At 31.8% G+C, this 20912-nt stretch overlaps 1 protein-coding gene across 2 annotated transcripts in view; it reads left to right on the top strand.

Moving 5' to 3' along the window:
- The window catches only part of LOC145277735 (uncharacterized), a 404820-nt gene that overhangs the window by 368147 nt on the left and 15761 nt on the right, over positions 1-20912 (top strand). For both annotated transcript variants that reach the window (XM_080129441.1, XM_080129440.1), the window contains 5 exons: positions 7708-7856; positions 8549-8737; positions 14223-14432; positions 16158-16432; positions 20557-20855. In XM_080129441.1, the coding sequence (XP_079985567.1) occupies positions 7708-7856; positions 8549-8737; positions 14223-14432; positions 16158-16432; positions 20557-20855 (1122 nt within the window). The remainder of the gene's footprint in view (positions 1-7707; positions 7857-8548; positions 8738-14222; positions 14433-16157; positions 16433-20556; positions 20856-20912) is intronic.

Raw genomic sequence — 20912 nt, 5'->3', positions numbered from 1 at the left:
ATTTTTTTTTTAAATTCTTTTTCTTTCTTTCTTTCTTTTTTTTTTTGTAATCTCTACCAGCTGTGACTCGATTAATACCACTTGATTGTTGGCCAGCTGACATCATGTAGTCTAGTATAGATTTAAGTTCACTGGGCTGTGTCACCTCTACGACTCCACCTTCCAACAGATGGTCACCAGATGCAATTTAATCTAATTCTGTTATTCCCTATTGTTAGGCATAAAACTTAACTCCTCCAAGTATCTGTACATTCAAATAATAATATTTTTTAATTGTTCATTCTCTCTCTCTCTCTCTCTCTCTCACTCACTCACTCACTCACTCACTCACTCACACACACACACATATATATACAGTCCTGGTCAAAATCATAAGACCACTTAAAAAAGTAAGCGTTTACTCATATTATCGAATTTTTAATAAAAAAAAATGGTTGAAACCATTGCCAAAAGGGAAAATGATGGAAAAAAATTAAATCTGCTTCATTCGAAACCTTAACCCTGATCTGATAATTCTTTTTTAAAAAACAAACATTTTCACTTGATCAAAATGATAAGACCACTTTAATAAAATCAGCTAGTTTTGAAAAAATGAATACGAAAAGCTTTCTATGTTACTAAAAGCAACTTGTTAGTGGATAAAAAACATCTTACTAAATTATAAATGGCAAAAGGGAAGCCATTATCAGAGTTTGAGAGAGGAAGGATCTTTGAGCTTAATAGGGGTGGACTCTCCCATAGATCCATTGCAAACGTAGTGAATTGTGGCAAAACAGTCATCACAAAGTTTTTAAGAAATCCAGATCAATATGGGCACAAAAAGAATCTAGTTCGACCAAAAAAAAATAACCCCATCACTGGATTGCCGTATCAGAAGAAGTTTAAAAAAAAAAACTCCAGTATGAGCTCAAGTCGATTGAAAAGCCAAACAGCAGCAGAATATAGTCCTAAAGCCATCAGAAGGCATCTGAAAATGAAGGGTTTCAATCATTTAAAGCGACTTCAGAAACCACGTCTTCTTGAACAGCACAAAACTAACCGACTTAAATATGCCGTCAAATACCAGACTTGGGATGAAGAGAAGTGGGAAAATGTAATTTTCTCCGATGAGAAAAAGTTTAATCTAGATGGTCCAGATGGATTTCAACACTATTGGCATGATAAAAATTTGCCCAAAGATACTTTTTCAACTCGGCATAGTGGAGGAGGATCTTTAATGATCTGGGGTGCTTTCTCGTCAGCTGGGACCCTAAAGTTGCAAGTAGTGAAAGGCCGGCATGCAAACATCATTGAAGTACATTTCAATGCTTGAAAATGCTTCTATCAGGACTGAAGGTCCACGTCTATGTGGAAGAAATTGGATTTTCCAGCAAGACAACGCTGCAATACTCACTTCTCGACAAGCACGAGAATACTTTTCTTCAAATAATATAGAATTGTTAGATCATCCAGCATGTTCTCCGGACCTCAATCCCATTGAAAATCTTTGGGGATGGATGGCAAAAGAAGTGTTCAAGGATGAAACCCAGTGTGATTCGATAAAGGAACTTTCTGATTCAGTTTTCAGTACATGGCATAAAATTCCTTCGCAACTGATAAAAAACTTAGTCGCAAGCATGCCGAAGAGAATTTTTGAAGTAATTCGTAATAATGGAGACTATACTAAATACTGAGACCCTTTTTAGTAATTTATGATTGCCTTTTGTTACATAAATTATCAGTGGTCTTATCATTTTGACCAGGTGAAAATGTTTGTTTTTTAAAAAATAATTATTAGATCAGGGTTTCGAATGAAGCAGATTTCATTTTTTTTTTCCATCATATTTTCCCTTTTGGCAATGGTTTCAACCATTTGTCTGATTAAAAATTCGATAATATGAGTAAACGCTTACTTTCTTAAGTGGTCTTATGATTTTGACCAGGACTGCATATATATATTTAATACAGCATGTATATGTATATTTTTTCTTTCTATACCCATGATTCAACGTAGATTGTGTTAGTTGAAGCTAGTGAATAACCTTATTTTGCTTGTATTATTATCAATAATAATAAAAATGTTATCAAATCTGAATTCATCAATGTATGTTTCTCTTAGGTTTTTTTCATATATATATATATATATATATATATATTATATACTCCTATAAATTCGTTTTTCTTTTGTGTGTATTGATATTCATATTAAAACCCCTCTTTTCTATTTATTTAAAAAGAAAATACAATTTTCTTATATATGGGTTGTGGAAATACATTCACTAGCACAAGATCTAGCTAATTTGCATATTCTTTTAAACATTCGTTTTAATTAATTCCCTATTAGTTTTTTCGGGTTTTCTTTTGGGATGATCCTCTAGAGTTAACTATTACGCGCAATTATATTCATACAGATATTCTACATGATTTATACTTGCATAATATTTGTGTAAAATCTTTACAGTACACAAAAAATTGTTTCCATATATATTTATGTATATATTATTGTTTAATCTATTAGTCTGTCTATCTATATATCTATAAAAGTGAACGTGTCTGTCTGTGTACATTTCCCTACGCAATAACTTTGTCAATTTTAAGTCTACAGACTAGAAATTTGATATACAGAGATATGGGAAAATCTTTGTGATCGGTTTTCGGCCAGAAACTTGACTGTTAAGGGGTCAAAGTTCAACGATTTGACTTTTGAGAACTCTACCAAACTCCTCTGACAATTTTGGGTCTACGCACTTGAAATTTTAGATATAGGTTCCTTGGACATGGATCTAACTTAATAACTTGATTTGAGCCCCAAACAATAAATTTTAAGGGGTCATAATAGGGGTCAAAGTTTAAAAAAATTTGACCTTTGCCGTCTCTACCAAATTACTCAGGCAATTTCTGGTGTAAACATTTGAAATTTTACATAAAGGGTATTCAGAGATAGGGCAAGCTTTTTCATCGGTTTGGGTCAAAAAATTTTAGTTACCAATATATAAATGTATGTATGTATGTTTGCATGTCTGCCTAAAACTTTCGACAGAGGCAACGGATTTTACTAAGATTATTATCGTTTTAAAGTTCGACCTTTCACACGACAAATATTGAAAAATTGGCTAAAAACATTAATATCTTCCCCTTCAACTAGGCACTTTTCTACAGGGGGGAGTCGCTTTTTTCACCGATATTTTTGAAAGATATCCTCTCCTTTCAATTGTCTAGTCCTGATTTAAACATAAGTCATTCAGGTTTCCCGTTCTTTTTCCTGTTCTTTTCCTCCTTCGCAGTACGGGTTCGAGCCTGCCTTTTTTTTTTTTTCTGCTCAATATACACATCGAAACACCCGGGTAATGCCGGGCTGAAATGCTAGTATATATATATATATATATATATATATATATATATATATATATATATATATATACACACACACACACACACACACACACACACTATTATATAAAAGGAACTTTGTGTGTGAATTTGTTCCCTATGAACTTGGAAACAGCTGGGTCAGTTTTTTTAACATTTCACATGAAGGTACTTGATGTGCCTGGGAGGGTTCTTACATAGGTTTTGTATCGAAATGCATCCGATAAGTACTGATAATCGAAAAAATCCGATTTAAAAAAAGAAGTTTGATTTTGACCAAAGTTAACACTTTTATACAATCTAACATCACAAGTGCATTTAAGTTGTATCATCACACAAACAGAAAGGCCCAGCCTATAAAATCAGCTGTAGATTCGTTTATAAGACAGGCATGTGCATTCGAAATGAATGTTTCTGTTTAGAGCACAATTAAACCATGATACTTGACTTTTGCATGTTAAAGTTTAAGTGAAGCCATTATTTACAAATAATTTTATAAAATCAACAGTAGATCCTCTATAGTACAATGTAGACTACAATGTATTGTGGACTAAGTCATTGTGGGAAGGTATGTGAAGCTTCCTCCTGGTATACTGCGGGTGGGGGAGGCCTAACTAGAGCAAGCAATCAATTTGATTAAAAAAATGGGCGATTTCAAAGATTTCGATCACAATAAAAGTATGGGAGGGTGGAACATTTGTTGATCCTCATTCAATTCCAGACAATGTCTGGTTTCTTTGCTAATATATATACATACACCTTGTAAATATCTACTAAAATATAATTTAGTTGTGGGATTGAGTTATATTCGAAAATTAGTAAGTATTCTAATTAACCAAGTCCTTCAGCGCTCTCTCTCTCTCGGCTATCTATGTATTTTTCTTACTGTGTAAATCTCTTCTAATATTTATTTATGTGTCTGACAGAAAGAATGACTTCTTATTTTTTATCTAATTTACATATGTGTCCATGCACACCACAAACACATCAAAATAAGTCTCTTTGCAGCTATATACAAATAGCATTTCCATATAATAGTTATAATAATATAGAATTAAAGAGACTTTTATTTAGTTTTGCAGAAAGACTGCTTTAAAAGGTATGTTAGAGTTTGTGAATTTTAAGAATAAAATCAAAATAGAATAAATAATAGTTGTTGTTGCAACTTAACATATAAGTACATCTTATATATACACACACACTGATTGGTTGGAACCTTATGCCCAGCCCATTCCTCTCTCTGGACATACAAATTTCCTTATATAAATTTCTCAAGAATCTGTGATTAAAAATAAGTATTGATTTTTGTACAGCATGCAGTGTTCACATCAAACAAGAAGAATACAGAAAAAACGGTTGCTGTGTTTTATTATAGGCTGGAGATATTGTGAAGTGACGAGATTTCAGAGCATCTAATATGCATATCAAAGGCAGACAGTTTCAATAAAAAGCATTTTCCTTTTGGTAGAAGTGAGTTTTGTCAAATGTGTATTGAATTTTGAGACCAGGAATTGTGAGGAGGTGAAGAATCAGCTGTGTATTGAATTTTGATACCGAGAATTGTGAAGGATGAGAAAAATAGTTAACATAAATTGTTGGGAGACTGCAGAATATTTTACAGCATAGTCAGTAGAGAAGAATTAAATTGAAAAATAAAATATCAAAGTTACTTTCCTTAAATGAGTGCTTGGCAAAATACGACCTCCTCTTCCCTGGCAAAATTTGCATAAGTTTAGGGTCAGTGAATAATTTTTTTGTAAATTTTAGAGATTATTCAATCTTGGAACAATGCCAATCATGAATATAAAAACGTTGTCTTTTTAGTTGTTTTAAACGTTTAGCCATACGTACACTCACACACACCTGTTCTTTATATAATTGATAGTGGATAATACTAAGGGAGATAATTGAGAATATACTATTATGAGCAGTTTAGTCAGTCAACTGTTTGATGTAAAATAGAAATAAACGATCTTTATGATTAAGCTAATTTTGATAAGTATGGTATAAATCATTGTTTAAAGGGAAATCGATTTTGTTGTGGTATAAAGTTTGCCTATTTTTATTTATTTATTTTTTTAATTTTTAAATGCTTTCTTTGGACAATTGTCACACTTCTGTCATTTTTAACATGGCAGTTATTTTAGTATATCTTTATAGTTTTTAACATGTTTTTAAATTTAATTTCTAAACAGAAAAAAATGTTGTAATTTATTATTATGATTTATAGGTTTGTTTTTTATGTTCTCACTTTCTAACATTTTTGGCTTACTATTGATTAAGCATTACATTTTCAGATTAAAGTGTTTTCTTTTATCAAATTTGCTATTTACAGTAAAATGATACCCTAGCATGAAATTCCAAAATGGTATTTGTAAACAGAATTATTTTAGCCATAAGAGAGGTTAAAAATTTGAAAAAAATCAGTAATGTTAAACGAATACATGAAAGTGAATTTACTTGATAAAAATTGCATACACAATTATTTTAAAGATTTTTTTTATACAGGGTGTCCAAAAAGTCACTGAAGGGTTGAAAATCTTTGTCATTTTGCTATTAATAATTTTTTTTTCTCTATTTCAGATATTTTACTGATAATATTTTGAAAATTAATTATGGATAAGTATAGCATTGAACGACATACACAAGTTATGAAATTGTTTGATCAAAATCAAGGGTCAATTGTTTTGACTCAAAGAGCTTATCGACGGCATTTTCATATAAGAGATACTCTAAGTTACAACACAATTTGAAACGTGCACCGATTTGAAGACCAAGGAGCTGTACTTGATTCTCTGCAGGCTGACAGACCTTGAAATGCCATCATAAATGAAAATAGAGAAAGAATGTGAGAGAGCATGGCACAGCATCTTGAAACATTGATTCAACGACGTTCCACACAACTTGGGATATGTCGAAGCTCACTAAACAATATTCTGCACAGTTTAAAACGCTTTCCTTATAAAGTATAGCTTGTTCAACACTTGAAGCCTGAAGATTTTCAAACCAGGATTCAATATGCAGTTCAAATGCAAGTTGTCTGAAATGACCCCAATTTTCTGCAAAAGTTGATTATGTTAGATGAAGCTCATTTTCATTTGAATGGATTCGTTAACAAACAAAATTAGATTTTGGAACTCTGAAAATCTAAAGGCAATTCATCAAAAGTGGTTGCATCCCATAAAGTGCACTGTATGGTGTGCAGTAACGGAAGGGAAGATTACTGGACCTATAGTTTTTTAGATCAAGACGAAAATGCTGTCACTGTTACTGGAGAGAGGTATCGAACTATGATTACAGATTTCCTGCACCCACAAATTCAAAATAGGCCAGGATTATGGTCCCAACAAGATGGGGCAACAGCACGTACAGCAAGACACCATGGAGCTTCTCAAGCATTACTTTGGCGACAACATTATCTCACACTATGGCAATATCAAATGGCCACCACATTCTCACTATGGCAATATCAAATGGCCACCACATTCTCCAGACTTGACTAGCCCCGACTTTTTCTTGTGGGGATATCTTAAAGAAAGAGTTTGTTAACAAACCCCAAACCCTACAAGAATTGAAGGATAACATCAAGAACAAATTTAGGGAGTTAAATCACAGTCCAGAGATTCTGAAATCTGTGATGAATAATATTTTGAAAAGAGGATAAATATACAAAGCTGAAAATGAGCAACATTTAAGACATTATTTTTCATAAAGATTGTTTGAATTTTACATTTTTTAAAAAACAAAAATTTCTCAATGTCTTGGTCAGATTGTGCTAAAATTACAGAAAGATATCATCTAAAATAAAGAAGCTATTTAAGTTCAAAACTCTTCAGTGACTTTTAAGACACCCCGTATATAATCTGAGACGGTGTTTGTTGAGATGGCATCCCTCCAGATTCTGACGATGAACTTGAGACTTAGGGGGAGTGGGTCGTAAGCTTCCTTGTCCCACTCAACCAATATACGTTTCTGTATTTTCTGTTAATATATATTTCACTTTACTGTTTCCAAGCCTTCTCGTTCTTTCAACATTTAAACCATAAGTGTTCCTTAATTGATAATAATCCAAAATTTTTATTTTTTGTAAAGCATTTGCTTGTTTGTTACATAATTAATGTTTTTCTGTCATTTAAAAAAAAAAAAAAAAAAAAAAAAAAAAAACTTTTATGTGTATGTATATATATATATAATCTGAGGTGGTCTTTAATCAATAATAGTCAAAACTTTTTTTCTTTTGGAAGTGAGAGGGAGGTATATTTTAGCCCAATTTTATTTAAATATTTGCTGTTTGTTACATAATTAATTTTCTGTTTGCCACTTAAATATTCGTCTCAAAATCAACAATTTTGTTTTCAGAATTTGGAGCGTACACACTCTGTCCAGAGCTCCTCATCTTCCCTGTACGATCCATTGAATATAAAACAGGAAAGAGATCATCGACCGTTATCGTCTCAATCACGAGATGGCGATAACAGTAAAGAGTGCATTATACAACCATCTCACCGGTGAGTCCTTTTTATGTATATATATACATATATATATATATATACTATCTCTATCTGCCTATCCTCCTTTTCTTTTAGGACTTGATCTCTATACATGCTATCAAAATAGTGTATGGTATAACTACAGATATTTTGGGGCGTTGTTATTTTCTTTCTTTTCTTTTTTTTTTTTATATATTTCTATTTTTTGCGGCCAAATCCAATTCTAATTATTGACGTTTCTAAATTCTTTAATTTAAAATAAGAAAATATGTATATTATTTTTAAACGCTTAACTTTTGTGAAACAAAAAAAAATTACTTATATACCACCTTTTTATTTTTTTAATTAGATGTTAGGTTAAAAAGATTTTTTTATTTCATCAAGATGTAACATTCACGTTGAGTTCACACCTTGCCAACGAATAAAATTTTTTTAAAAGTATAACATTTAAGATTAAAAATTTAAAAACACTTTGATTGAACGTTTACTTTAAACCGATTTAAATTAAAAAAAATATATACATCATCAGTTATTTTTTATGTGTGGGATGGAAAAATAGTTTTATTATGAAGAATGTCCATCTTAAATTGTCGCAGAAAGAGTATTAAAAAGATGATAATGCATAATCTGTTATATATATATTTTTTTTTGTCTATTGCTAACTTTGCGAATTATAATTATATACTTAGTGCCGCGTATTTGTGTTTCAGAACGGCTTCTTCGGCATTGTCATCTTCCTCCACTCATGGCCGAGATGACTTGCCAACCCGAGGGTTCCAGCCTTACAGGCCAGAAGAAGACATCCGGCCGATGCTGCCATCTCCTTTTGGACTGGATGCTGCCTACCCTTACCATCCAGCATTGTTCCCTCACCAAGCTTACCCCCATCCCGCATTCAGGTATCCACCTTGAAAAATAATTAACACATCAGCAATGCACAATGCACTTATAATGTCTGCACTTTATTTAGTTTTATTGTCTGTAGTAGTAGTAGTGATGGTGGTGGTGGAAAAGATATAGTGAAACTAGGATATGGTGTAGTTGCCTACTTTAGAATATACTCATAAATAATGTGCGATAGTTGATAGATTTGTTTGTTTTATTTTATTTACATTTTTGCATTTTTGCTTCTTGTCCAACCCTCCACCCCAATAATAAACAAAAATAAAGAAAAATCTGTATAATGTATGTACCCATGATAAAACGAAAATATCATATTCCAAAAATCACATAAATTGATCATGTAGTTTTATTTTTTAATAAGAAAATCAAATTTTAAGAGCAACCGAGGAGCAACTGTCTTGCATCCCCATTTTCAAAAAAACTATCTCAAGAAAGAAAGGGATAACTCAACATAATTGTAGTTGTAATGCCTATGAATTCCTATTAATTGCTCAAAAAATTTCATTTATAAAAATCAATTTATATAATTTTTGGAATGATTTACTTTTGTCATGGGTACGTTCACATACAGAGTTAAAGAATTTTTTTTTTTTTTTTTTTTAATATGCGGAGGAATTTTGGACCAGAACTGTATTTTTTTCATGTTCGTTTTTGTTTTTTTTTTACGTGGGATTGTGAAGTGACGTTTAGTATAGGATGTGTATATTTAACTGCTGATTTGGCAAAAGGTGTGTCGACACATTATGTAATGTGTATGTCCATTTAATTCATATGTTGCGGGTTTTGTGAATGTGAGATTATCGAAATGGATTTGAAGGGAGTAAAAATGTACACAAGGTTTTGTCTTTCGTTATCACTGCACTTGCCTTGTGCAGCAGGCCTATGCACACAGTTCGATATTTTACTGTTTAGATCTGTCTTCTATGTTTTCTTCACATTTCACTGTGTTGTTCGTGTTTGCATGAGTGTCGTCAGTGTTTAAAGAAACAACTATTTCAACAGTTGTCAGGATATTTGTTGTTGTTGTATTAAAACAATTTTTTTTTAATAACAGAGAAATTGTATCAATTTTGATGTTAACTGACTTATGAAGTGAGATTGAAAGGAAGATCAGTTGAATTTGATTGTTTTGAAATATTGTTATGATGATTATCATAATCTTGTTAAAAACAATTTCTTTTTTTAATCCAGATTTTTCAAGTGAGTGAATAGATTCTATCTGAAGTCTGGCAGAATAGATAACTGTATATAATGTTCTTTTCTTCTCACAGTTAAGATAAATAATGTGTGTGTGAGCATATGTATGTATGTGTGTGTAATATATATATATATATATATAGTTGAGATAAATAGTGTGTTTGTGAATATATATATATATATATATATATATATAGTTGAGATAGTGTGTTTGTGAATATATATATATATATATATAGTTGAGATAAATAGTGTGTTTGTGAATATATATATATATATATATATATATATAGTTGAGATAAATAGTGTGTTTGTGAATATATATATATATATATATATTCAAACAAGCAAAAGTATGGCGGAAAATATACATGATCAGCATCAGAATTCCATCATATTTTTGCTTGTTTTAGTGCAGATGTATGTGCATATTAGATTTTTTAAATATTAGATGATATATAATTATTTCAACAGACAACACAGCTCACACAAACCATGAAAGATGCAAACTGGAAGTCTCGGATACTAGTTTCACTTTTCTTTTGAACTTATTAGTAGAACATATCTGAACCCAGTGTTTGAATGAAATCTGAGTCACTTGCATGCAAATTTTGAATCCGGAGTTCGGATATCTCCTACTGATGAGCTCAGAGGAGGATGAAACTTAAATCTAGGACTTCCGGTCAACAACTTTCATGATTTATGTGAGCTGCAGTGTTGTCTGATTATGGAAATAATTGTTATATATATGTATATATATAACATGTGTTTGATTTATTTAAATAATAAAAAAAAAAAACATTTTCAGCAATCATTTAATAACTGTATCAAATGTTTCTATGTGTATCCCTTGCCAGAGCTAAAAATGACATTGATATAAGCATTTTACTTTTTTAACCATGAACTCTTTTTTTGTAGATTTGTTAGCAAATATGAAATCACCATTTCTCATAAATTGCTCTAATCCAATAAAGTTTAATATTAGGTAAATTACATGTGAACAATTTAAAAAACAAAAAAAACGAACAAATAACATTTTTTTCTTATTTTTTTTTAATAATTCTAAAGCAATGCTTAGAAATAAACTAATTGATATGGTAAAACTAACAATTTTTTGATTATTTCATTTGGGTGGAAATGAATCAAATCTCTGGGAAGGGGAGGAGCATAATAAAAGTGACAAAAGACAGAAAATTGATTGCTGCATTTTTTTTGTGCAGACTTTCTCAGAGAAATAAAATTTTGAACCAAAATTCTACTATGTGCATAAAAAGAAAAATGTGGTCATTTCCAGTAGGTTTAAAAAGTTCAAAGATCCTATTTAGAGGTACAGGATTTGTCTAATGCAACTTTTCTCAATCAGCCTTTCTCCAAAACCTGTTTCTAAAAGAAAAAAATATTTTGTATCGTGTTATTCTGTCATAAAAAGATTTCAATTTAAAAAATGAGTTTTATATTCCTTCAGTGGATGATATTTCCAAAACAATAAATATTTTATGACAAGAAATTAAGGGAAGGGGATTAATGAGTAAAACAAACAAAAATTAAGACTCCTGAGCAAGGTTGGATATACATTGCTAGTTTATTTACATTTGTATATATTTCTATTTTCATAATAAAAGTTCCTTAAAAATTACACAGGTTTACAAAAAAAAAAAAATTGAGGCAAGCATAAAAACAGGCATTCTAATCTTATTTGAGGATTCAAATTTCATTTTAACTCATCACCACAGGTTTTCTTTTTTGCGCCTGACAGCACAACTGTGTTCATTGGCTGCTGCTGATCCTGATTCGCTATTGCCATTGGCATTCATTCAGACAATCTCTGTTCATCATCTGATGCAGCTTCTGATTCCTGTTAGCATTCGGGCAATTGTGAACCATAGTTTCTGAAATGTTTTTTATTTGAAATAAAAAATAATATGGATTTATTTGTTTGTAAAAAATTATATGGAATTTGAATGTGGACCTAAAAAGATATTCGCCAAAATAAATTCTCGTTGGGGAGGGGGGTAAATCATTCCTTGATATATTTAGTTTTTATTGTCAGTGTTTTAGGTAAACATTTACTATTAAAAAAAATTAAATTGTCTTTGTAATCTAAAATCAGATGTAGTATGCACACACACACATCTGAACTAAAACAAGCAAAAATATGATGGAATTCTAATGTAGATCATGCATATTTTGTCACAAATTTTTTCTTTTTTTGTCCATACTTTTGTTTTTTATACATTTGTTCAATAGATCTTTAGGAAATGTTTTAAAACAGCAAAACTAAAAATTATTATGCTAGATAGCCTCTAACTGAAACAGAAAAATGGGAGACAATTGCAACTGGTTCAATTATGATAATCTATGGTATTTTAGTCTGGAAAGTAAACATTGTTTACTTTTTAAAAGATTTTAAGGTGATGTGCTGAGATTGTCATAATGCAAATGAGAATAGAGAATCATCATCACCAGCATCCATAGCAGCTGTTGTTCCAACATGCCTAATCATGTTGATGAGCGTAAAACTGCATCACTACTTATTTGTTAGATATACATAAGTACATATGTCTACATGTATACATATAGACATAAGCCAAAAATATTTAAATGTTTCATTAATTTATATATTTAATCTCGGTAACAGATGCATTGTTTTGAAAGAGTATAACTATTTGGAATCAGCAAGAAACAACTAAACAATAGTTCAATAAGTCTGCAGAAAAAATTTTTAAAACAGAAAAATAAAGCTGGAATGGGAAAAGGGGAGATAGTTGAAATTGGTTTAGTATGATGATCTATGGTATTTTTCTTATGGCCATGTCCATTAAAAGACACCTGCAATTATTATATATTATTAATCTCCAATAGGTTTATAAAAACAAATTAAGTGAAACATAAATAGGTGTTATAAACTTAATTTAGTGATGCTAATTTCAGATACGTCATCTATTTTTATTCATCACTCCTGATGCTTCAGATGTGTATAGACAGTGACAGTTGTGAAAATGACAAATGTTCTATTATAATGTTAAATTAAAACTTACAATGGATTTTACATTTAAATGATAAAAAAAAACATTTTCAGCAATCATTTAATAACTGTATCAAATAGTTATTTATAATGAGCTATTATTTTAGTAAGTTATTTATCTGAAATTTTATAAGTATTTTTCCCACCTGCAACTTTCCTACTTTCTATAGTTTAACTTTTCAGCTTCATGGACCACCAAATGTAATTTTAAATATGGCAGACTACTAAAATGAATTTTGTGAAAAAGAAAAGTGTGATGAATTCATATGATAATAATAATAAGGAAACTATTATTTTACTAATATCATGAAATGCAGCTATTACTCCATTAAAAGTAACAAAACATGTAATTTTGTACATAAAACAAACTGAAAAGTTTATTCAATTATTTTGGCTTTGATTTACAATTTTCAAGAGAAAAATGATTAAAAAGAAAGTCAACAATTGATCAAAAATAAAATTTTCAATAGATTTGTAAATAAAAATGCGATGGAGGTACAGTTCAATGAGTTTAAAGCCTATTCAGGATTACACTTTTTCCTTATGTGATGATCAACAACGTGTCGCTGGATATCATTGAACTAAAATAAAACAAAGATTGTTGGACATTCATGACTGCAGTTTGATTGAAGTTTATTTGTACCAAATATGGTTGTATTGCAAATAAGGTGGTGAATTTTATTAATGATTTCATGGATAGCATTTTTTTTTCTAGAAAAGGTCACTCACATATGGTGAAAGTAGTATTGTGTAGTGGTTATATCCACAAACTTTGGATTCTATGAGTTACATTGGGGTAATGCTGTTTACAAAGCTATAAATCCATATATTTTCCATCCGACTATGACTTAAATAGTATGTTAGACTAAACTTTCAAGCCTTGGTTGTGCAATTCCTCTAAAAGAAAAACACTCCAGAATGAAACCAGTCTCTTTGTTCATCCCAGCATTCTTTTCAATCTTCTTAAGACTTCTCTTTACTACTGAACTTGTATAATGCCGGTCCAGATGAGGTGTGGTTTTGGTTTGTGCAATTGCTATGTCACTATAGATTCTCTGCACAGGCACCCTTACAGAGGGTATCGATTGTTTCTCAGATCAGAATGGAAATCTTAATATATGATATATGCACATCAAACTATATATGATGATAAAATAAACCTTTACTTTATACATTTTGTGGTTGTTAAGCATATTTTTTTTTGTTTGCTTTTTTTCTTAAAACGTAAATTAAAAGAACTTCATGACTTTCTATTTCAGCCGCATGGATGAACCTTTAGTGTTAGACCGTTGTCGGCTGATGCATCCGCCATTCATACCGTTCAGCCACCCTGGAATCATTCCCCCACCAGGGGTGCACCCATTTTTGGCATCTACCCGCTACCCAACCGACGTGCTCCATCAGCAATACCCTTACTTACCTAATAGCTCTCGGTTAGCTGGTTACAGGTCCCCAGGCCCCAATGATAGGTAAGTTTTGGCAACATCATTCTTTCTAGTGTGAGTGTACACCATTCATAAAAAGTGATAGGTAAAAGATTATGCTTAGTTGGGATGATTAATCAGAAATCGTAAAAATCGGGATTTTTTTTTTTTTTTTTATCATAAAAAATTGTCTATTTTATGATGCCAAAAACGATTCTTTAAATTTTTTTTCTTAAACTTAATTTTCCATTATTGGAATTAATGATAAAATAATAAATATTTATTAATTTTAAGCACCAGTAAAACTTAAATTTAAAGATCACGCTCCCACCATACATGCAAACGAAAATGTATTTTTACATTTGCAAAAATATATGCACATATTACATGGGTTTTTAAGTTTATCAGAAATCAAAAAAATAAAAACCAACTCATCTATAGCTAGATATTTTAAAAGAATTGAAACTAGTAATTGTATCATGATGAGGGAATTTAGAATTGAATCCGGGAAAAATGGAATCATCCCATCATTAATTTGACTAGTCCATTATATAAAACACAAAATGTGCGTGTGTTTGTATGCCTAACAAAACCTTTCAACACACGCGACCTGACTAGATCAATATCGTTTTGAAGCTAGACGTCCAAGATGACAAATACTGAAAAATTGGCCAAAAACATTAATTTCTTTCACTCTCAATTTTGCTGTTTTTTAGAAGGAGGGGTTGCTTTTTTCATTGACATTTTTGCAAGTCATCGTCTTCTTTCAATTGACTACTCTTAATTCCAACGTTCGCGACTTCTGGTTGTGTGATGGATGCGTCAGCTAAGGTGTTAGGTTTTTTTTCACCTTCTTTTCCTCCTTCGCGTTACGGTTTTGAGCCAGCCTGCTTATTACCATCTTTTTTTTTTTTTTTTTTTTTTTTAAACACTTCTCTAAACCCAAACTGCCTACTGTTATTTTGACCCCCCCCAGTTCTTTATTACGCCACCTTGACACCCTCGCTGAGTACCCCCGTTAATTTAATATATAAAAGGCAAAATGTGTGTGTTTGTATGTCTGCCAAAAACTTTCAGCACACGCAACAAACACTAATAAAATTGATATCGTTAGAAAATCAATCTTAAAACTGGAAAGTTTAAAAAAGAGAGATGATGTGTTGGAACAGATTTATATTTATATAAAATAATACAAATAATACACATTGGTCTTTACTGGACTGGAGGATAGTAGAAGAATATATTTTTTGTTACAATTGTTCATCTGATAATATATTCAAATAACCAAAACAGACAATGTGTTGATATTAAACATTTACAGCACTAATCTGTTAGTTTTTCTTTACTTGTATACATTTATTTATTCAAGTGTTCGCTCATCATTACCTCCTCTTTTGAGAGTCAGTGTATTATATGTTCAAATTTAAGCAAAATTATGCCCCTTAAGTTGTATATTTTTGCTAGTATATGAAAAAGTAAATACAGGATATTATTTTCAACACTTCCATGTTTGTGTAAGTCATAGCACTATCAAATAGATGCTAATTTTTCTAATTTGCCAAAGAGATAAATGAAATGTAATCCCAATTAATTTTAACTCCTCCATTCTTACTCTCATCTTGAGAAAATAAATGTTTAACTACAAATCATTATGAAAACATTTGAATTAATGTTTTGATACACTATAAGAACAGACATCTAACAAAAACCTTAGCCTCTATCATTCTAATGTCTCTCATAATCCTAATTTTTTTTTAAATATTTTTTCAGACCGAGACAAGAAGATGAGAAACAAAAGCGCATTGATAATGATCGGGAAATTGAGCGTGAAAAGGAACGAGAACGTGAGAAAGAAAGAGAGATTGAGCGTCAAAAAGAGATAGAGCAACGTGAGCAACAAGAGAAGGAGCGTCTGCGGGAGTTAGATCGGCAGCAGTTGGAGCGACAGCAGCATGAGGCAGAACGTCGCAAAGTAGAAGTAAACTATATACGAGAAGATGACCGCAGACATTCCTTGCATCAACAATCAGATTCATCATATTCAGGTGAGTTTTGAGCTGACATTTTGATTTCAGCCCACCTTATTCCATGTGACTCTGGCAATTGCATCAAGGATCTATTTTCTTTTTATGTATATTTGCTCAATATCTTGCGTTATGTTGTGTTGTAGTTAAGTCAGCTTATTAATACACAGGCAATTAGCACATTATCAACATGCATACTAGAAGCTTACTGATTTTTGCTCAGCTATTTTTCGGGGTAAATCCAAAGAGTTCAAGTAAAGACTTCAACATAAACAGGCTGGCATTTTATCTCTCCCCTCATCACCATGATGATGATAAGGGGCAGAGCTAAACTCAAGATCAACTGGAATTATATTACTTTTATACCTGCCGACCAAGTAACTGAACGCACATATCTATATTCTTACTGTATTCTTGTACCAGTTAAATATATTATTGTAGAAAAGATTTTCTTCAAACTCTGGTGTGACCCATTTCTTATTCAAGTCAAATACTAAATGATCCTAAACAGAAACACAATACTGGCGGTTCAACAAACAAAATATCTAAGCATAATATTTGACAATAAACTAAATTTCAAGGCACATATTGAACATCTAATACATAAATGTCAAAAAGATATAAATTTACTAAAGGCAATATCGAAAATGAACTGGGGTATTGACCACAAGGTCATGTTCAGAATCTACAGATCCCACATTAGAATAAAACTTTATTATGGGTCCCCCATTCACAGGGCTACATGTCAATGCTACCTTAAAAAATTACAAACTATTCATAACCAAGGACTTAGACTAAGCCTAGATGTTTTCCGCACCTCACCAACACAAAAGTTTATACATAGAAACTAGTGAACCTCCACTAACCATTAGATGGGAAAACTTATCCCTCTAATATGCAATAAAACTTCAATCTAATCCAAATAATCCAACATATCAACAAAGAATTAAACCCCAGTTGAATAATTTTTTCAGCAGTTTAACCTCAAACTATTCCCCTATTCAGTGTCTGTATCAAAGAAGCAATACAGTATATAAATCAAAATGCCAACAACATAGCAGCACACACAATAAGAAGTTTGCCCCCATGGATTATCACAAAATCTGACATAAATTTAACTTTAACCCAACAAAAAAATAAATGCAACTAACAACCATATCTGCTAAAAAAGATTCAAAGAACTAAGAGACAGCTACTCAGAATATAATGCGCTGTACACCCACGGATCAAAAACCATAAGTGAAACAGGAACAGTAGCCACTAATCAATACGGACAAACCAGACTACCAAATGATGTATCCATCTATACAGCCGAACTCCAAGCAGTTAAAATGGCTCAGGATATGATGAAGAACTTAGAGAAAGACAAACACATAATATTCTCAGACTCTCTATCAAGATTGGTAGCAATCCAAGAAGCAAATGAAAATCACCCATACATACAAGAAATATTAGAAAAATATATATATCTAAAAGACCACAGCAAAACAGTAATCTTGGCATGGATTCCTAGCCATACAGATATTAAGGGAAATTAAACAGCCGACACACTTACGAAAAAAGCTACTACAATGAGAATAACAATTCTTAAACTTCTATTTACAAACTACAAAACGAAAATCAACTCTACATAAGAAGAAAATGGCAAACTACATGTTTCCGAACAACAAACTTCATAAACCCACAATTAACTTCATAAACCCACAATTAAACTGAAATCACAGAACCACTATCTAATAAGACAAGACATCATATTAAGTAGAATTGGACACACATACTTAACACATGCCTACCTGCTCAAAGGAGACACAGCACCCTTATGTACCTGCTGCAATCAACTACTCTCAGTCACCAATATGCTGATTAACTGTAAAAAATATAAGAACATTCGCAGGAAAAGCTATCACACAACAACCCTTGCACAGTTATGCTAAGAAGTACCTGGCCCCTCAAATAGTAGAGTATTTTATAAAAGCAAAATGTGTTCAACTCATATAAAGCAAAAACTAACAGAAATTAGTTTGACAGCAATAACATTAAGCAAAAATTACTATTACTGACCTAAACTTTCTTCCGACAAACTAATCACTTTCAGATTGTACAAACTATACACACATATAAACCATATTTGGCATAAAATGACCCACTGCAGTTGATTTGCCGTAAAAGCAAACTGTTCCTCCTCAAGTCCAATACTTAGAGACACAGCTGATTCCACAAAATGGCTATCTTCTGTCTCAACACTCTCAGTAGATATCACTATTCTAAAATAATATCTATGACAAAAAGGTTCTCTTAAATTGTGGTACTCAAATGTGAGATATTTCTTGTAGCAAGTGATTATATAGTGATGACTAAACAGTTATTTTCTGTTTCATCTTTGAAATTGTGAAAGACAAAAATAAGTTTTTATGCATACATGTATGGAATGTTAACGCGCTTTCCTCCTATTTTCAGGAGTCATTCGTCTCATCTGTTGGACGAAGATAAATAAAACTCTTTATCATGAAGAAAGACACACAAAGGAGACTTTACTGAGTTTTTTCAAGGTTTTATTTGGATAGAACTGATTTAGGAGAGAAAGACTAATGTTGGTACTTCTGCATTTACCGACCTCACAGTTTCTAGAGTTTCTCGGGTCTGCTCGGACATTAATGGGAATAACTGGAAGTGGCTGATCCCGAAATGTTAAACCACTATGAGAAAATTATGATGGTAAACAGGAAAAACATGGAGATACAAGAAATAAAATTGCAAACCTGTATCTAACCCACTCCAAACCCTAACCCAAACCTGTGTGATTAAAATTAATTTTTTATTTCTTTCAATTTATAAAAAAGTAGCCTTCTTGGATTTGTATTAGTTAAAAACAGTGTGTTTGTTAAAAATTGAGAAATACTTCTATGATCTTTTCCGGTTATTTCCATCAGTTACCGAGTGATTCCGAACAAACTTTGTGGAAATTTCAACTTGGTAAACGCAGAAGCACCCTAATGCCATCTTAGTTAACTGTTTACTTTACTTCCTAACTTACTGAAATGAGCGATGCAAACGGACAGACATCTGAGTAACATTCACTTAGATTATTTCTACATTATTTGCAGCTTTTCATTTGTATGGCTTCTATGGAGAGACTGATCTGAAAACCCTAATTTTCTCTGCACTCAAAAACGTGACGTCATTCTTTGTCTCTGTTTTATTCACAGCATTTGGCCTCTACCTAAACTTTACATCAGTCTTTCATTCAACTCTGGAAACGATTTTGTTTACAGATATGGATTAATTATCATGCATTCGGTGTGACCCTTGTCAAAATTCACACTAGCTAACTTAATTCTTACCGATATAGGGTCCTTAATATGTAACTATACAACCCTTTGAACCTCTGTACATACTGATTTCTATATGAGATAATTTTATATAATTCTATATTGCTTAGTCTTGATTAAATTTTTAAAAGTATATTCATATTTAATGTTTCTCAATATATTTTCAAATTGTTCTCCTTTGCATATCTTTGAAGCATACAGTCACACAACAATTTGCCATTATTTTTCACGTATTCCTTTGCAATTTTATTATATTCTGCAATATCTTTCAAGCTGCACTGTTGGACAGTAGAGGATAGATAAAGCAATGTTACATTGTATGGTCTTCCTCTGCACATTTGCAGATTGTTGGGTTAATTTTGTAGCCCCATTTAGTCATAGGAACTTTTCCTGTGCTCAGGTGATTGAACATTTTTTCACTGGAGCCAGAATGCTTCTGAGCTGGGTATGAAGGCCTCAGAAGGGGAAATTCCCATGCTAGTAGTGGGGGAGGGGGCATTATCTAGCCATTTCAAATTAAAATGTTATGGGATATGTGTCAAGGAGGAAGGAGGACGAAGTAGACTATTAAAACAGGATACAAATATTCAAGTCACAAAATACTTGAAAAGTTATAAAAGAGCAGATGTTTATACACTGACATACATAAGATAGCAAAAATTGAACTAGTCTCTTTCTTCTCCAACATGAAACAAATTAGATATCAAAAGCAAGCATTACACAATTTTACTTTTTCGAGTTGAAATCAACAAAGATAAATCTAAAAAAAAATTTTTTGGTTTTATTTTTTTAAACATTTTTCCCTCTCATTTTCAGGTTCTATTACTCAGGGAACTCCACGTGATGTGTTGTATGGGGATCGGTTGGCACCTCCCTCATCAAACTCGTCGAATGGGATCCCTGATCTTAGCCATCATCCCCACCGAGGGAGCCGAACAAGTTATGACCACGCAGATCATGGCAATAGTGGGCTTATGTCCACGTCATCGGCGCATCAACTAAAGCAGGAACAACAAGATACTCATCAACCCAGCAACAACAGACACAGCAGCAGTCCGGCAGTCCATATTGATGTTGTGGACCGCAGGAAACACCACTCCAGCTATTTGTCTAAGGTAAAAAAACAAAGCAAAACAAAAAAAACATAAGCTGTTTTACTTCTCCATTTTTAA

This window comes from Euprymna scolopes, chromosome 6 (assembly GCF_053919585.1).
Source record: "Euprymna scolopes isolate OS-2025 chromosome 6, ASM5391958v1, whole genome shotgun sequence".
Taxonomy (NCBI): domain Eukaryota; kingdom Metazoa; phylum Mollusca; class Cephalopoda; order Sepiida; family Sepiolidae; genus Euprymna; species Euprymna scolopes.
Note: the sequence above shows the minus strand (reverse complement) of the source record. Positions and strands in the feature narration are given on the sequence as shown.